Source organism: Meriones unguiculatus, chromosome 10, assembly GCF_030254825.1.
Source record: "Meriones unguiculatus strain TT.TT164.6M chromosome 10, Bangor_MerUng_6.1, whole genome shotgun sequence".
In the NCBI taxonomy this organism is placed as follows: Eukaryota; Metazoa; Chordata; class Mammalia; order Rodentia; family Muridae; genus Meriones; species Meriones unguiculatus.
Window position 1 is genome coordinate 118,453,513 of NC_083358.1, and position 17,375 is coordinate 118,470,887.

At 48.0% G+C, this 17,375-nt stretch overlaps 1 protein-coding gene across 6 annotated transcripts in view; it reads left to right on the forward strand.

Annotated features, from left to right (window-relative positions):
* Znf827 (zinc finger protein 827) overlaps positions 1–17,375 on the forward strand; it is a 167,915-nt gene that overhangs the window by 98,177 nt on the left and 52,363 nt on the right. For all 6 annotated transcript variants that reach the window (XM_060393207.1, XM_060393206.1, XM_060393210.1 and 3 more), the window contains one exon: positions 10,473–10,576. In XM_060393207.1, the coding sequence (XP_060249190.1) occupies positions 10,473–10,576 (104 nt within the window). The remainder of the gene's footprint in view (positions 1–10,472; positions 10,577–17,375) is intronic.

Genomic DNA, 17,375 nt, shown 5'->3' on the forward strand with positions numbered 1-17,375 from the left:
GGCTTTTTGTGGATGAATGCTGAAGCCGGACCCTGAGCTGTGGGATGAGGTTGTGTATTGGCCCACCTTTAGAAGACCAGACATAGATGCCGCTGGACAGTCAAAGGAAGTAGGAGGCCCTGCATGGGGTGAAGCTGTTTTGCTTCCCGAAGTGCCTCTGTTTTCTCCCACCCCGTTTTCTCCTGCAGCCTCCCTTCCTTGCAGAGTGTCTAGACTTGGAAACCTGTGCTGAAGGGTACAGTGTTGCCAGGTTGTTTCTGTTTCTGGCTGTGCTTAGGTTGTTGTTGTTTAGAACTGTCCCTGGTACTCCTGCTTTGAAAGGCCAAGATGTTTTAAAAGTACATAATGTACATAGTCAAATGGCAGTTTTTATGAGAAGTTTTCAAGATAACTGTCAGAGTATATAGAATATACACTTAAATGATCGTTATCACTGACGATTCTTCTACCCAGAGAGCCCACTTCTAAGTTGACAACGGATGTCTTTGTGGAATTTATTTTTATGTTGCATATTTTCTTATAAAAACAGAATCCTGCCATATGTATAGCTTTGTAGTCTCAGTTCACCTAGACTATGTTATGCAGTATTTTTAAGTTAGTCAGGGTAACTCTTTTAAGATTTGTCTAGTATCATTCAACATTTCCACATGTCATAATTGACCTAACCAGCCCCTGTTAGTGGATGTCCAGAAGCCCTACCTCCTCCACGCTGTTACTAATGTAGCTAACGTTACAGACAGTGCTGGGATAAAGTGAGTCAGGCACTGTGCTGGCAGGTGGCTCGTGGGACACTTGTCTGCCATGCCAGCATGAGCACCTAAGCTTGGAGCCCCAGCACCCTCCTAAAAGCAACACACAACTCTAGTGTCAAGGAGATGAGAGGATTCCTGGGGCCTGCTGGCCCACTGCAGCCCTAAGGGTAGCTTCAGAGAGATAGCCTGCCTCCAGAAATAATACTGTATATGGTGGGGAGCAATGGAGGACAGCCTGAAAGTCAGCTCCTGGCCTCCACATGCCCATGTGTGTGCACCAAGACCAAAAAAAAAAAAAAAAAAAAAAAAAAAGCATTAACATCTTTCAGGCCTTTGCTATAAATTGCAAACTGACTTGTAAAGATTCAATCTACAACTCTGCCAGGAAGTTATGAATAAGACAGAGAGAGACAGAGGCAGGCCAAGATCATTTGAGACTTCAAAAGCCCTGTACTTTTTATTTAAATTTTAAATTTGAAATGAAAATTATTTGTGCATGCCTGAATGCCAAAGTGCATGCATGTGAAGGTTAGCTCTCAGAAGTCAGTTCTCAGCTTATACCATGTAGGTTCTAAGAATTAAACTCGGGTCCTTAGGATTGGTGTCCCAAGACCCTTTCCCAATGAGCCATCTCCACTCATAGCTCCACTCCCTGATTCTGTGAGCGTATATCCCTTAAAAAAAAATAAGGATACTCCTCTCACCATGCCGTTTCACACCTTATAAACTGAGCAACACCATTAGTTCTTGATTGTTGAGAAGTTTCTGTTGTCATGTGGCCAGCCCCAGCCAGAGGATACCCATGTTTATGAAACATTACCTCCAAAAGCAGACGTGGGAGTTTGGGTGTGTGTGTACGGGTGTCTGTGTGGGGAGTGGGGTGACAGTGCTCTCATGCCTCCCGTCAGCCACAGACCTGCTTAGGAGCCCTCCAAACTGCAGCACCAGCCTTAGTTTTGAAGGCAAATGTCCAGCTGAGCTTTGCCAGTGTAGAGTGTAACTCACATTTTGCTCTCTTGAGTCTCTCTTTCTGAAAATGTATACAACTCCGTGGATGGCAGGACTCCCAGACCCTGTCCTAAAGTCTGTTTATTATGTACCTTTTAGATCTGAACAAAAATTTTTCGTGTCATAGTCAGGGTGGAAACTCACAGCACTTGGATGTTTTTCTCCCTAATTCTCTTGGCTGCTGTCCGAGGTTCTTTCATTAGTGAATACATAGGTGAGATCCCTCGGGGGGGGGGTCCTCCTTTCTGAGGTCCTAAGAAGAGAAGGGTGGAGCTCCACAGTTCCACTAAACCAGTGGTCTCTTTCATTTAAAATTACCCTTTCATTTTCCATCACTTACAAGTATGTTACGTAACAGGCATACATATGATATGTTTATGTGTGTGTATGTGTCTATGTATGCTAAATTATCTCTTATTCTGTTTGTTAACAGATAAATCAATCCAAGAATGTGATAGCTAAGGATGACAAACTAAGCTGTCCCTAAGAAAGAGGAAAGTTGGGGTGATCATAAAAGTGAAGCTGAGGACGCTTGGTTGCCAGGGGCCTTGCCCAGCAGGCATGAAGCCCAGGTTCTAGCGCCAGCCTCACCGCTGGGCGTGGCAGTGCTTGTTGCAGTGCCAGCCCTCCTGAGTTGGACGCAGGGGGCTCAGAAGGTCATTGCCATCCTCAGCTACACAGCAAGTTCCAGGCAGCCTGGTGTCTGTGAGACCCTGTCTTGAGAAATGATGTTAAGTTAAAAATTAAATGCTTTGAAATCTGAAATCTGGAATGACGCAAAACTCAACAGTTTTGTGCACCAACATAGCATCATATACAGAAAAGTCCATGTCTGTCTCCATGTCACCATCAAAATACAGGTGCACTAAAATTACTACATATGATTTTTACCTTCCCATATAGGATATACAGGACACAAATGGATTTCTTGTTAGGATTTGGGTTCTGTTCCAAAGGTACCTCTCTATATATGTGTGCAGAGACACTCTAACGCACACCCCATCTCAGCATTCCAGGAACACTCAGTCTCCAGTATTATTTGATCCTCTTATTTTTAATGGAAAAGCAAACAAATGTGTCAGTGGTTTTGTTATTGACATTTAAGCATAGTCTCCTGCAACTGTCCCACATCACCCAATGTTTCCCTTGCTCTGAAATTCCTTGAGAAGCATTATAAGGAAAAACCAACACTTTTCCTAGTCCTTATCTTTGAATAAGCTCATCTTCCAGATATGATATAATTAAGAAGCTTTCAGAAGAAAAACCATTTTGTTCTTCAGCAAAGCCTGTAATCTGTTACTGCCGTGAGCCGTTCCTTATCTCGACATGGGGATTCCATACGGGAGCTCGTGTATCTGCTTTCCTTTGGTCATGGCCACATTCCAAGTGGTATAACTTTGAACTGGTACAACATACATCCTTGGGATAACTTTTGCTGTGTCTCTTGTCTCTTGTGGCTTTTGGAAACTTGGGATTGTGTTCTCAACTTCCGGATCACGTCAGAATGTCAATACAGTGTGGGTGTACCTTCGAGCGTGTGTATCAAGATCTAAAGGATTTGGAGAGGAGAGATTTTTAAAAGAGCAAATCGGTGCTTTTAAGTAAATGTTTGGTGTTTCAATTTTCTGAAAAATAATGTTGGCCTGAATGTGTAGCTCGGTGGTAGAGTGCGTTCCCTGTGATATACAAGGGGGTCCCTGGGACAATGTGTCCCCACACAATAAAGAGGCGGGGTGAGGGAGGGAGCGAGCATGGGCATCAATACATAAGGTAGTGGGTGGATGATGGATGGAGTGAATATGTATGGAGAATATCCATACATGGGACACTTCCCTAGCATGAACAAGGAAGGCCTTGGGATTCATCCCCAGAGCTAGTAATGAAGGAAAAGAGTGAGCATGCTATATTGACACCTAAGGCAATGAATCAAATAAAAAAGAGCATAGGCTATCATGGGGCTCAATGGACAGGAGGGAGGCTGTGCTCAGAAGAGGAAAGGGAGCCATCTGGTGAGGTGGCCTGGAGATGAGGTCAGCTGAAGAAACAGTCACTGTCTCCCAAAGAGCTTTGCACGTAGGCTGGGCCTGCGGTGTCTGTTCTGCAGTGTGCAGCTTCCCACCTATGACCTGCGCATCTTAGTCCTCAGGAAGAACTCTTCAGAGTGGTCCTTCGCTCGCCTCAGTCTGTCTGCCCTCTGTCCTCCCAGTTCAGAGCTGTAAGGTTGTCTCTTGATGTGTGTTCTCTTTTAAAAGGCTTATTTAACTTTATGCATGTGCGAGTGTGTGTGTTTGTGTACACTTGTAGGTATATGTGTGGTGCGTACCTGAGCTCCCTGGTTTGGCGAGACTCCCCGGTGCCTCTGCCCCCAGTCCTGAGGTTACAGGCGCCTGCCACTGCTCTGCTCTTTGCACAGTGGCTGGGAATCTGACCTGAGATTCTCGCGCTTGCACAGGCAGGGTTTGACTAGCTGAGTCACTGCTCCACCCTTTCGGCTTCCCTCGCAGTCTGTGTTCAGCTCCCTTCCCCTTCCTTGTCTTGCCTTGTCATTGCAGTCAGAGTGGGACGCCTGTGATGGTGGGGTCAGCGAGTGAGGCCGTAAGCCGTGAGCTCTGTATTCTGCATAAAGACAAGATCCCCACCGGCCCTCGGATGTTAAAGGTGGAAATATTTGTGCCACAGCCCAGCACTTAGCGAAATGTATCACTGTTTAGAGCCGTAATCTTTTATGGACTGCTTTATTATTTATTGTGAATCTCTCTTTTTGCAGCCCCGTGCTGTTGACCCTGTAGCCCGTGTTGTCTGAGGTCTGGCAGTGGCCTCTCTGGATGACAGGACTGCCACTTCTTATCTGAGCTCGTAGATTTGCTTCAGGGGGAAAATGGTCCTGCACATCAGCAACTGTTTCACTTTTATCCAGTAGATAAAAGTTTGGATGATGTCTTTCCCATGTAACAGAACAGAGGAGGAGCCGGTGATGAGTCTGTTGGAAGTTCATGCTCCTGAATGTCTGTTTGGATGAGTGAGCCAGGTAGCCTGCCTGCATGCAGGTCCACGAGAACACACTGGTAGAGAGTGATGCTGTTAAATGAACATACCTGACGACTCGTGTTCCTTTGGGTGGTAGTGACAGCCGCCACCACCTTCCCATCAACACACCAAAGCTGCGCTCTTGTTTTCCTTGCTTTTCCTTTTCTTTCCCTTGAGTTTTCATTTGTTTGTTTTTACTTTCTTAGACTTATCTTTTTAGGGTGGGGGAAGGCAGGATCTTATATTACTCTAGCTGACCTTGAACTCATTAGGTAACTAAGGATGATCTCCGACTCCTTCTGGTCCTTCTGCCTCCACATCCCATGTACTGAGTCGACCTGGTGATCCTCCATGCCAGCTTGGTTGGTACTTGGCAGGGCGCTCAGGGCTTCGTGTGTGCTTGGCTGTGGCTTTACCAACAGAACCATAGCTGCAGCCTCCCTTAGCCCACCTTCTGAGGTCGGTCCTCTTCATAGTGAAAACTACAAAAGGTTGGGTAGCCAGAGACCGTGGACCAGCACCGCGTCATAGTCACAGACTGGCTCATTTTCTGGAATAACTTACAACCAACCAGGTTTCCAGCTCAGGGATTGTACAGACTTCCTTCCCTGCCCATCATTTAGTCTGGCTTATTTCACTTCTGTTTTTCTCCCGGCAGGGAGGTAGCCTCAGTTATCTTTGGGACTTCCCCACACACACACACACACACACAAACACTGAGCAGTAGCTGTCTACCTTACCATCACTTAACCTTTAGCCACAGAGTCCAACAGCATGGAGAGCTTCCTGGCTTCCGAACTTCTCGGGTCACTGACGTGTTCAGCTACACGCTACAGATGTAGGGCTGGCCCTCAGCACACGGGCAAAAGTAAGATTATCTTGGAGACCCAAGCCTGTGTGGTTGGCACTGTCTAAGGATGCTTCTCCAGCGTGAGGATATGAAGATGGTGGGTGCAGCCTTAGTGCCTTGGGTACCTTATTTCCTCTTTCTTGTTTGAGACGGGGTCTCATTCTATAGTGCAGGCTAACCTGGATCTGTGTAGCTCAAGCTGGACTGGAACCTCAGGTCACACTCTATTGTGGAGATTACAAGCATGAACCCCCATGCTCTGCCCTGCCTTTCACTGAGACCTGGCTGAGACCAGCTTGCCTTCAGAAGCAGTGAGTACATGTGGCAGGCATGGCTCACGGGCTGTGGAAGTTTTAGAAAACCAGGGCACAGTTTAGCTTTTAGAGAGAAGCGGTGGCTCAGGTCAGTTTCCCTCTGCTTCTCAGCTCATGGAAACACAGCCAGCGCCTGCTGTCTGGGAGCCTGCACTCTGGAATGGTCGCTCTCTACCACTCCCTCATCTGTTCCTTCCATACACTTATTCCAAAAAGTCCTGTTCAGGATTCCTGGGATTCCTGGGATTCCGAGACCAGGGGAGGTTAGAAGGCAGATCATGAAGGCAGCCTGGGTTCAAACTGCTTTGGCTGTGGCATGGACAACTCCATCACTTCTCCAAGTCCACTCATCTGTGTGATAGGGATATGATAATGGAGCCTACCCAACTCGAAGCCTCGCTGCAGACAGCGTGAGGACCTAATAGGCACTCAGAACTGTACATTATCTGTATACGTCACCAAGACAGATGGTAGTTTGTGAACCACATTCTCAGCAATGAAACTCAGGCTAGAGGGATTATTTGACAAAGGTTGCTTCATTAAGTGGCAGTATTGGTGCCGACCTCCCCTTTAGCCTCATGCACTGTGCTGCTCACGTCTCAGCAGCTGGTCTAGCTTGGGGTCAGTGCTCTCTTAACCTAGCTCTCTTCGTGGATAAGACCTCTCACTGCCTTGGCTTCTATAAGTTTCTGCACTGATCCTCTGAGCCCATAGTACACAGAGGCTCTTTGTGGTGCATTTTTGGTGTTTGGTATCACACCCTTAACAGTTTTTGCCTCCAAAGAAATCTTTCTTTTCCATGCTGGATACAGCTGCCACGAAGGGAGAAATTTTATCTGGAAAGTAGCTTTGGCCGTGCTCTGTGTGTGACTCAGTTTCTTCTGAGCCTCCACAGCAGGGCTGCACTCCTCACTCGCGAGGATGTGCGCTGTGGAAGAAGGGGGCGAGACACGGGGTGTGCTGTGCACAGCTGCAGAGCCTCGAGGCTCTTTTCCCTGAGGAGCAGGCAGCCTGTGCCTGCTTCTCCTGGGAACCTTGGGGTTGTTGTAGAGAGCCCCGAGCTCGGCCTCACCTGCTCTCCTTTGCAAAGCCGTTGCCATCTGCATGGCCCTCTGCTGGCCCTCTGCTGGCCTGCGGCTCTGCCCACCATTCCCATGTGCAGTGGTGGTGAGCACCTGCTCAGGTTTCTCAGGCCCCTCCAGGCCGTCTGTTACAATCAGTGGCTGAATCCAGACTCTTTTCCTTCCTCCCACTTACAGAGACCCTGCAGTGTGTCTGTTGGTAGGTCCAAACCATGCTCCAGCCCTTGGGTCCCACTCGTCTCTCTCTATGTGGCTTTCTTACAGCTCTACATGCTGGCTGGCCCCAACCCATGTTCCTACCCTCCTTCAGATCACCTTGGGCCTTCCTGACCAAGCCACCCCTCCCCCATCATACAGCACCCTTCTCCTGCATATCCTTAGCCACCTCTTCCTCTCCCTAGTTAGTTCTTCATGGCTGATAGGTTAGCACATGTCTCTCATCCGGTTCTGCTGACGTCCTGATCTCCCTCAGCCATGGTGTGCCCCGTGTTCCTGAGCCCACTCATCACAGGGACTTGCTGAGTCGTTACTGAAACTGAGGGCAGTGTCTGGCCAGTGCTGGAACAGTTACTGTAAAAAGGGGCAGGGCACAGTGCCCAGGGGTGCGGCTGCTTCTAAACACACTTTCAAGGGCTGCTCTTGGGATCTGAGGGTTCCCAAAAGGAAATCCCTGCTAGGTCCCCTCAGCTCTCACATTTCCAGGTGGCCCAGTCAGGGGTCGTGCCACATGCCCACAGTCTCAACACCTGCGAGGTGCAGGCAGGAAGATCAGGAATTGAAGATCATCCTTGGCCATGAAGCAAGATCAAGGCCAACCTGGAGACCCCACCTCAAAATAAGTGAATAAAATGGAGGTAGTTGTTTCTACAGACAGAGCCATGGTAACATGTGTAGCTGACTTTACCTTGTGCTCACCTTTTCTCGGAGTGTCTCTCTGTGTGAGCTTCAGAGCTAAGGACACGGCCATCGTGTGTGTGTGTGTGTGTGTGTGTGTGTGTGTGTGTGTGTGTGTGTGGTGTGTATGTGTGTTTGATGTGTATGCATGTGCTGTGTGTGTATGTGGTGTGTGTGTGTGTGTGTATGCATGTGGGGCGTTGGGGGGTGTTTGATGTGTATGCATGTGAGGTATGTGTGTATGTGGTGTGTATGTGTGTGTGTGCCTGTGGGGTGTAGGGAGGTGTTTGATGTGTATGCATGTGGTGTGTGTGTGTGCTGTGTTTATTGATAGAGATGGAGCCCAGAGTCTCATACATGCTCAACAAGTGCCCTACCTCTGAAGGACTGCCCAGCCTTGGCGACAAGAGCCCTCATGTCTGACCAGCAGTCTCTCTAACTCCTTAGTGTTCTTTGCTCCTTAACAGTCCTCTTTATGCAAGGGCTGGATATTAGCCTAATCCCCACTGTTAACTAAGACTTCCAAATCAGAATGGCTTTTCCTTCGTTTGTTATAATGGCTTCAATACAAAGGGAACTTCCCTTTTTGTTAACTTGTATGGAAAAGTTGATTAATTTATTCTCCTTCAAGCTACACACACACACACACACACACACACACACACACACACATAAAAAAAACAACATAGTTCCCATTGCTTGCTTGAGCACTTGCTGAATGTACTGGAACTATGTAAAACACAGTCCATGGACTCTTGTTTGGTCCTCACAGCTCCTTGGTGATGTGTGGGACTGTTATCCCTTCTGTAGATAAGAAATGGAGGTCCAGAAAACTTAAGGAATTGTGCAAAGTCACACCATGGCCAGATAGCATGGCGAGAGTTTGGATTCTGGAGTACATGTACTCAGCCGGCAAGTGTTTGTGTGACTTGAAGCTTTTGTGGTGGTTGGTATAAAACTGCCTTTCCTATCTAGTGACCCACAGCTTGTGCACTTTGAAAGCCCGTTTAGATTGCTTACTGTTTACACTATAGATACAAAGCATGCCAGTCAGAGTCCTGGGCAGTGGAGCCTGACAGTTATGGTAGAGCTGTGTTACAGACGGTGCTCTCTTCCTCTTTTATCCTAATGCTGTCTGTCTCTTTAATAGTGATGTAATCGTTGTTGCTGTAGTCTAGGGTCAAGCTTAGAAAAGCAGCCTCATGTGTGGGAGTCTCAGGCTTCCATGCCCTGGGATCTGTTCTTTGTCCTGCCTCTCTGAGCTATAGTGCCCCTGCCTTCTGGAAGGACTGGCCAATGCCAGGCCCTGCTGGGAGGCAGGGGTAGGGCCTAGGGAAAGAGCTTCTTTTTCTGAACACAGGCTCCTGCTACAGCTTCAGGTTTATCTGGCCTCCAGCTTCCATCATGTCCTCAGACCAGGAACTTCATTGCTGGCTCCTGTCTCTCTTCTTTGTCCCTCCAACCTTAGGGTGGGAGCGGCTTCCTGCTCCTCCCATCTCGAGATCATGTTCCTGCCCATGTCCTTGCCACCACTTGGTACCCGGCACCTCTGGCCGAATTTCCTGTGATACACACAAGTAGGGCTTCCCATTTCCCAGGAGGGACCTGGACGGATACTGTGTAGCCCTGTGTGTGATTGCAGTACTTACAGGGTTTCTGAGGGATTCAGACAGTGGATGTGCTCACGGTGGCAGTGCTGTCGGGGAAAATCCTGGGAATTCTAAAGCCCTCTTATACTTCCAGCTGGGTCTCAAGGGGGCTCAGTGCTGCCCAGGTTGATTCTGTCCTTTCCTGTGACGCTCAAGCCTGGGTCCTTGGCAGCATGGCTTCGCAACTATGCCTGTCAAGACTAGCCCTGTTCCTGCTGGAGCTGCACTTACTGAGGGCCCAGCCGGCTGTGGCCTGCAGTGTAGTGGCCCTTGGTCTCTGAGGGTGTTGATCTCTGAGGGGGTCAGATTACAGATCATTGAACCAGCAGGCTGGTTCCATCTCTCCACCGCAGAAAGCAAGAGAGGTTCTTCCTGATTCTGGGGCAACAGTTACTGTCATTTGTGCCCAGAACACACGTGAGCAAGGGAAAATACAGCCAGCCACTGAGCTGGCCCTGGACTCAGCCTCACTGTGTTTCAAATGTGATCTTTTAGGTAGTAGGAATGCTTGCTCTGGCAGAGGACCCGAGTTTGGTTCCCAGCACCCCGTCAGCTAGCTCCCACCACTATAACTTGAGCCCCACTGCACCCGACACCCTCTTCTGGCCTCCATATGCTGGCACACACTCACACTCAATCTCTTTTTAAAAAGGTGATGTTTTGCGTGTGGACCCTGAGTATAAAAATGATGTTCTTGTGATACTCATCTGTACAACCTGCTCTCTCTTCCTTGGTTACAAGAATAGTCTGATTTATATTGCTTTAATATCATTTAAGAACACCACTTTATCCAGTGTGTGTCCGAGTGCATGTGTGCGCATGTGTCTGGAGCCAGGTGCTCTGGGTATTGTAAATAACTTTAATTTACTAAACCTCACTCTCCTCCCCTACCCCAGCCCTTTCTTTTCAGAAGACACATTTAGACAATCACCATTCACCTCCAATTCAAAAGATCTGCTGCCCGGCGAATCTGTGCTGCACGGAAGAATATCGGCTCCAGGTAAGGACACACTGTGGCCTTAGCTTCCGCCGCTGCGTGCTTGAGAATGGCCTTTCTGAAACGAGTGTTTTCAGATGCCTGAGGCTTGGGCATTGCAGCTATTCCTGGGAAGGTGGGTTTTACAGAAGAGGGAGAAATGCCATTGAAACTGCCACAAAAAAATGCAGCCTGTGATGACTCCTTTACCTTTGCTTTAAGATCTGTTCATCTCTTCCTTGCTGATACTTTGTCCATGAAGTGAATTTCCTTTTCTTTAAATATCGAACTATAAGGGCAGGGAAGTTGGCTCCATTCAGTAAAGTGCCTGATGCATCATCGTGAGGACCTGAGCTCCGGCTGGCTCGTGCATACACTGAGCACAGAGCTCACCTGTAGTTTCAGGGCCGCAAAGACAAGACAGAGGGTCCCAGGGCTTGCTGGCAGCAAACCTCAAGCGCATCCAAGCCGGTCCCTCCGAGACCCTGCGTCAAAGAGTAAGGTGGAGAGTGGCTGAAGAAGACACTTGATGTTGAGCTCTGGCTTACACACGTGTGCATATACACACACAGGCACACACACATGCACACACTCATGCACACACACACGCGAAAGAGATAACTTGACAATAATGTGTCTTATATGTTGTCAACATTTCAGGCAGGCAGTGAGAGGTGGATGAGGCCGGGGTGAGAACTAGCTGCTATAGCTGTGGCCCCCACAAACACCATTGTGTACGTAGAAGGGACTCGGGCCGGCCAGGAGACCCTGTCTCCTGAATTCTGTCCTAGTCACGGTACCTACTACATCCGTCTGACCCTCCTGGTGGGCTCAGCCACTAACACACAACTTCCCACCTGTCCATTAGTGTGGCACAGCTGTCCCTCAGGACGTGTGTGTGTGTGTGTGTGTGTGTGTGTGTGTGTGTGTGTGTGTGTTGACAGTTGTGGATCATTTGAGAACCACTTCTGTGCATCCCGTTTCCTGTTCCACCACCATTCATTCTCTTTTGGATGTTGACAGACATTTCAAGCAGTCCGTGGTCCCTCTTCTCATGCGTTTGTCCCGGAGCAGAATGGGAGCGTGAGACTGAGTGTGTGGTTGTGTGCGGAGACGCATTTGTGTGCAGGAGGGCTTCCACATGCTTACTGTCCCTGTAACCTCTCCAGGGTCAAGTCCAAGTACCCTCTACACCCCCAGGAGTTCTGTCTCCCAGAATATTGAGAGCTGAGTAACTTAGAGTGTTGAGCAAAGTCATGCGGCTTCTTCTGGAGAACTGCTGTGGCCATCGCAGGGTGGGCCACACCAGAGGGGGGGGTGTGTGTCTTTAGTCTAGCAATGGCAGAGCCATCTCTTGTCCCCGAGCTGTTAGCCAGAGTCTGGCCACCAGCACTTTCTTTGGCTCTCTAGGAAGAACATTCCTGTTCAGCCCCTGGAAGAAAAATGGTCATGCAAGAAGACATGATAGAATGGTTGGTTCTAGGGATAGAAGGAAATCCTGCTTAGTTTTCTATCTTTCTTCTCAGGCAGAGCCTCCTGAAGCTACTGTTTGCTTCCTCCGGTGTCATTTTGAAGAGCTGTCACCCTAGTCCCCAAAATTATTGCCCTGCTGTTAAGTTGATAGATTGTGACTTCCTAATGTCAAAATAACTGCCTAGGAATTGCCTGTCAGAGTGCTGTGTCCTGTACTGCCAGTATCCCGTGATGTATATATAATCCCTGTGATGCTGGCGTCACATCTGCCTGAGCTGTGTTTAAAAAAGACTTTATTAGAGGGCTTTGGAGGGGCCAAACCAGTGGATGCTGAGCTACATAGTATGCATAGGGGCTTTCTGTGGTGAGAGATTTGCATCAGATGTTAGACAAACTCAGACTTTAAAGCTCGCTCTTATGGGGGGGGCAATGGGGTGAACATCACTGGGATTTTAAACCTGCAAATTGACCCTCATAAAGAACAATCAGCCCACTGTTGAACAGAAAGCCCTCTCTGGGCAGTGAGAAACCTAATGATCCTCCTGTGCTCACATTTCGCCTAAGTAAACGAGGAAGGGGGACTTGGTGTTTTGACGTGGAAGGTGGAACTACTCTGGAAATAGAGGTAAAATGAAATGATTTAAAATACTGTGGATGTGATCACGATGCTCTTCTCACACTAACCAGAGAAGACCAGTTTGCAGGAACCAGCGTGAGCAGCGTGGAGTCCCTGATGAAAACACTCTTGCCAGAAGCCAGGACCATGGAAGTGGCCGCTGCATTGTTGTTCCAGCAACCTGGCCCTTCCTACAGTTCTGAAGGCACAGACGCCACACCGGATTAGTCTCTTTGCCATGACCAAATACCTGACAAGAAGCAGCATACAGGAGGGTTTGCTTTGGTTTGTGGTTCAGAGGGTCCAGAGGTACAGTTGTGGAGTGGAAGGCCCAAGAGCTAGGAGCTGCTTGGTCTATAATGCCTGCTTTTCCCTTTTTCCTCAGTTCAGCTCCCAGGCTAGGAGAGGCTGCGCCTGATGTGGGCAGTTTTGATGTGGGCATCACCTCCTCAGATCTGTGGAATAGTTTGGTAGAGACACCCAAGTCTGCCTTACTAATGCCCACGTGTTTGCAAGCACTCCAGCACACACGTGTAGGGTCGGTTCTTGTTTCCACCAAGTGGTTGCAGGGATCAAACTCAGGTTGGCAAGCTTGACAGCAGGTGCCTTTTCCCATGGAGTGGTCTCATTGCCACTGAAGGGGATTCTTAGTCCAGTCAAGTTGAAAATCGGAGCTGACAATCACAGCCACCAGCCAGTACTGATGAACTATTTTTTATGAACTTTTTAAATTTTTCAATTTTATGCGCATTCATGTTATGACTGCATGTATGTCTGTATGAGGGTGTCGGATTCCCTGCAACTGGAGTTTATACAGTTGTAAAGTCCCATGTGGGTTCTGGGAATTGAACCGGGGTCCTCTGTAAGAGCAACCAATGCTTGTAACTGCTGAGCCATTTCTCCAGCCCCATGAGTGAACTATTTTTAAGTCATCTCCCAGTAGGTTTAGAATCTGTTTGTATATGACAAGGAGGGAATCCATACATTTTGTTACTGAAATACTGGGTTGTCAAGTCTGGCTCTTTTGTGCTGCTGGACACTAAACAGCGGCATGCACCACCCCACCATCCTGAAAGCAGAAAAAGTGTGAATCTCAGAATACACCCGGACCCAGGCCTATGGGATAGATGCTCTCAGTTCACGCCATGCTCCCCAAATTCAGTGCTGGGGACCGAGACCGAAGCTCCAGCTGATCATAACAGATGTAGAGTGGGACGTGGAGGGCTCCAGAAAACCTGGGGTGACGTTTGAGTGGCAGGTTGCTGGATCACGGGAAATACGGGATTTTAAAAAGAGGCTAGGCAGAGCTCTAGAGGCCTAGGATGGCATGACTAGGGAGGACTGGACAGAGGCTGGACAGAGACAAAGGAGGAGGGCCAGAGAGCTGACTGATCTTGAAGAGTGGTCAGCTTTGCAATCAGCAGGATGGTGTGGAGACTGTACAGAGCTGTGCAGAAATGGGGAGGGCAGGAAGGACATGGCTGATGGGAGGCAGATAATTGTCGTGGAGGCAGAGAGGGGAATGGCCGATGGGGAGGCAGGGGTGAGGATGGCTCAAGGGGAGGCAGGGGTGAGGATAGCTATCTTTTCCATCTGTCTTAACAGATAGGTACAAAGTAACTTGTCAGGGTTTCAGTGAAAGCTTCAGGGTTCTTTGAAACCTCCATCTAGGTCATTTAAATGCCACCATTAAAAAAATTATTTCTATTTTTTATTTCCTTAGCAAACTTATTTCCACTGGAAATACAAGCTAAATGTCAGCCCTTTTGGATTTTCTTGGATTCCCAATTGGTGAATGAGGCTCTCTGTGGCAACCTACCATATCCCTGGCACCTGTAGCAAACACAGCACTGTTTCCGCAGTTGACTTCGGTACATCACTGTCAACTGCTCTAGTTAGTTGGGTTCAAAAAGCCCTCGATGGCCTGTGTATATAGAAGCTTGTTCTTATTAGCTTCATGGTATTGGGAGGGGTAGAAGCATAGCAGATAGGTCCTGCTGTGATGTCACTGTAGAGCTCTGCCAAGGGGAACCCTGGTCAACCCCACCTGTGTGACTGCATTTGGGGCAGTGAGTAGGGTAGCTGAGTAGGGTGATATTGGTAGGAACTATGGACTGTGAAGAAATCGAGAATAGCACAGTTAACTAGGCATTTGCCTTCAGCAGATGGTATCTGCAGCTCACAGCTGCCACCTTCTCAGAGACAGAATAAGCACAGAGCCTCCCAGTGCCTTGGCCTTGGTTGTTGCCAGTATTTCTAGACTGACTTTCCTGAACCAGACCCGACATCTTCACTTGCTGTGAGCATCTTCGACAGAGGTAACACCGGGGATCCTTAATGATCATGAGAGAAAAAAAATCGTCACTTTCTGCCAGAGCAGTGTGGGGTCTTCAGGACCCCTAAAGCCATGTGTAGATGCACCCTGGGTAGAAGGGCTTCTGTTTGTTCAGAGGGGCACAGGAAGCGACATGAGAGAAATCACAGGTGTGTGTAACTCGGTGTACGTTGATTTATCCTGGCCTCACTTGTGCAAGATACGCATTAACAGAAGGACCAAAGCGAGACATTTTTCAGGGAGGCCCATTCCAGTCATACCTGCCACTGTTTGTTTTCTCACCGTCTTGCAGCAAGCAGTGGCCATTCAGGAAAAGCCTCAGTTTTGCTTGGAAACATGGCACTTCAGTTCTGAATTATTATGATTTTGGAATCACAGCAGGGTTTGCTCTGTATCAAGCCAAAAACCAAAAACACAACCAGAGTGGGTGTGAAGGAAAATGTGGGTCTCCGTGGGATTCATTCTCAGTGTTTGGAGTCTCTCGTGCTTCTGTTTGTTATTTCAGATGGAGCCTGAATTAGATGATATAAAACATTTGTAAATTCCTCCCCCATTCTCTCTCACTGTACCAAAAAACATAACAAAACACAAACCTTTTTGTTGTTATTTATAATAAATCGGTAAGAAGAGGAAGTGTAAAAAGTGTTAGTGCCTCTCCAGAAAGATGCTTCTCTGAGTCAGCAGTAGGGAAATTCAGTTTTCTCCCAGACTTGGTGTGACAGTCAGAACTGAATGTTTAATGAAAAGATTGTTTTAGAAGTTGTCTGCTGGCTTTGGAGAAATGGCTGCCACCGATGTGCCTGTACAGGAGCATGGACTTGAGTTCAGATCTTCAGCACCCACATAAAAGCTGAGTGCATATGTCTGTGGAACAGAATCCCAGAGTTCACTGGCCTGCCGGCCTAGCCAGTCAGTGAGCTTTAGACTCAGTGAAAACCACCACCACCACCACCACCATCTCAGAACGAACAAACAAACAAGATGGAGAGCAATAAAGGAATATACAAGATGCCAAATTCTGGCCTCCACATACACATATGCACACATATGCCTACATACCTGCACATACAGCCCCCAACACACAAACAGGCACCCATATGTTACGCTACACAGAGACTCCCCAAAGAAAAGAGAGAGAGAGAGAGAGAGAGAGAGAGAGAGAGAGAAGAGGGAGGGAGGAGAGGAAGAGGGAAGAAAGAGTTATTGATTGCCTGTCCCCAGTCCAATCCTGTATCCATTCTCTGCTCTCTGCCCTAACTGTCAATCTAATTTAAGTGGAACCAGTTCATATGTTGTTGTGGTTTGGCTCTTACACGCTCCCTTAAGCAGCATGTGTTGACGATTAGTTTCTAGTTGCTGGCACTCTTGGGAGGTGGTGAGAGCATCAGGAGCTGAAGCGACGCCACGTCGAAGGAAGTCAGGTCACTGTAGGTGTGCCTTTGCAGTGGCTGCTGGGGCTCTGCCCCAGGCTTTTCTGTTCCCCACTCCTAGCGGAAAGTGGTGTCTCACCATGATGCTCTCTTTCACCTTAACACGGGACGGAAATGACAGCGCCAACTAACCGTGGACTGTATTGCTGATCTGGGGGGCAAAATAAATCTCTCTTCTCTAGAACGTGTTTCTCTTAGATGTTTGTGATAGTCCGAGGAAGCTATTAGCACTTTCTGAACTCAAGTAGATGACATACTGTGTGACAGCACCACCCACAAGTCACCTTTGTCTGCCATACTTCTGGCTAGAGCTGAGTGATTGCTTTGAGACAGTTCGTTGAAAAGCTACAGTTTAAGCTGCACGTGCCATTTCTGTTTATTTTCAGGTCTCACATGATACCAAGAGAGATGGAGATAGACAGAGGGCAGACAGAAATGCAAGGCTGTCCTGGGTTCTAATAAAGGATCTTCTTCAGTCTTCTTAAACACATTAGATTCTTTTTAGATTCAGCCAACTCATAGACAAATAATAGAACATGGGATGTTGGCATGAACCTTTTTTTTTTTTTTTTTTTTTTTTTTAGGTTAAACAAATTTTTGATGAAACAGATTCTGTCCAGAAAAGGAAACAGATAGCGGGGATCTGCTTAGACGGGTGGGTGTGTGTCTTCTCCCCTAACTGTGGAACCAGCTCACTTAGACATGGGGCTTATCCCCACCATACAGACGATTCACTAACTCACTCCAGTGATGAAGTTACTGAGCATCAGTGCAAGAACTCAGAGCCAAGTGTGTGGCACCACCAGCCAGTAAACGGGAGAACTCACTTCCCTGACCTGGACTTCCCCACCCCCCAAATGCCAGCATTATCCTTGTTATAGGATGGCTGGCTCTCAGTTAGAACTAAATGTAAGTCTTTATTCGGGTACTTTGAGGAACTGATACGCATTCTCGCTGTTTTCAGTAGAA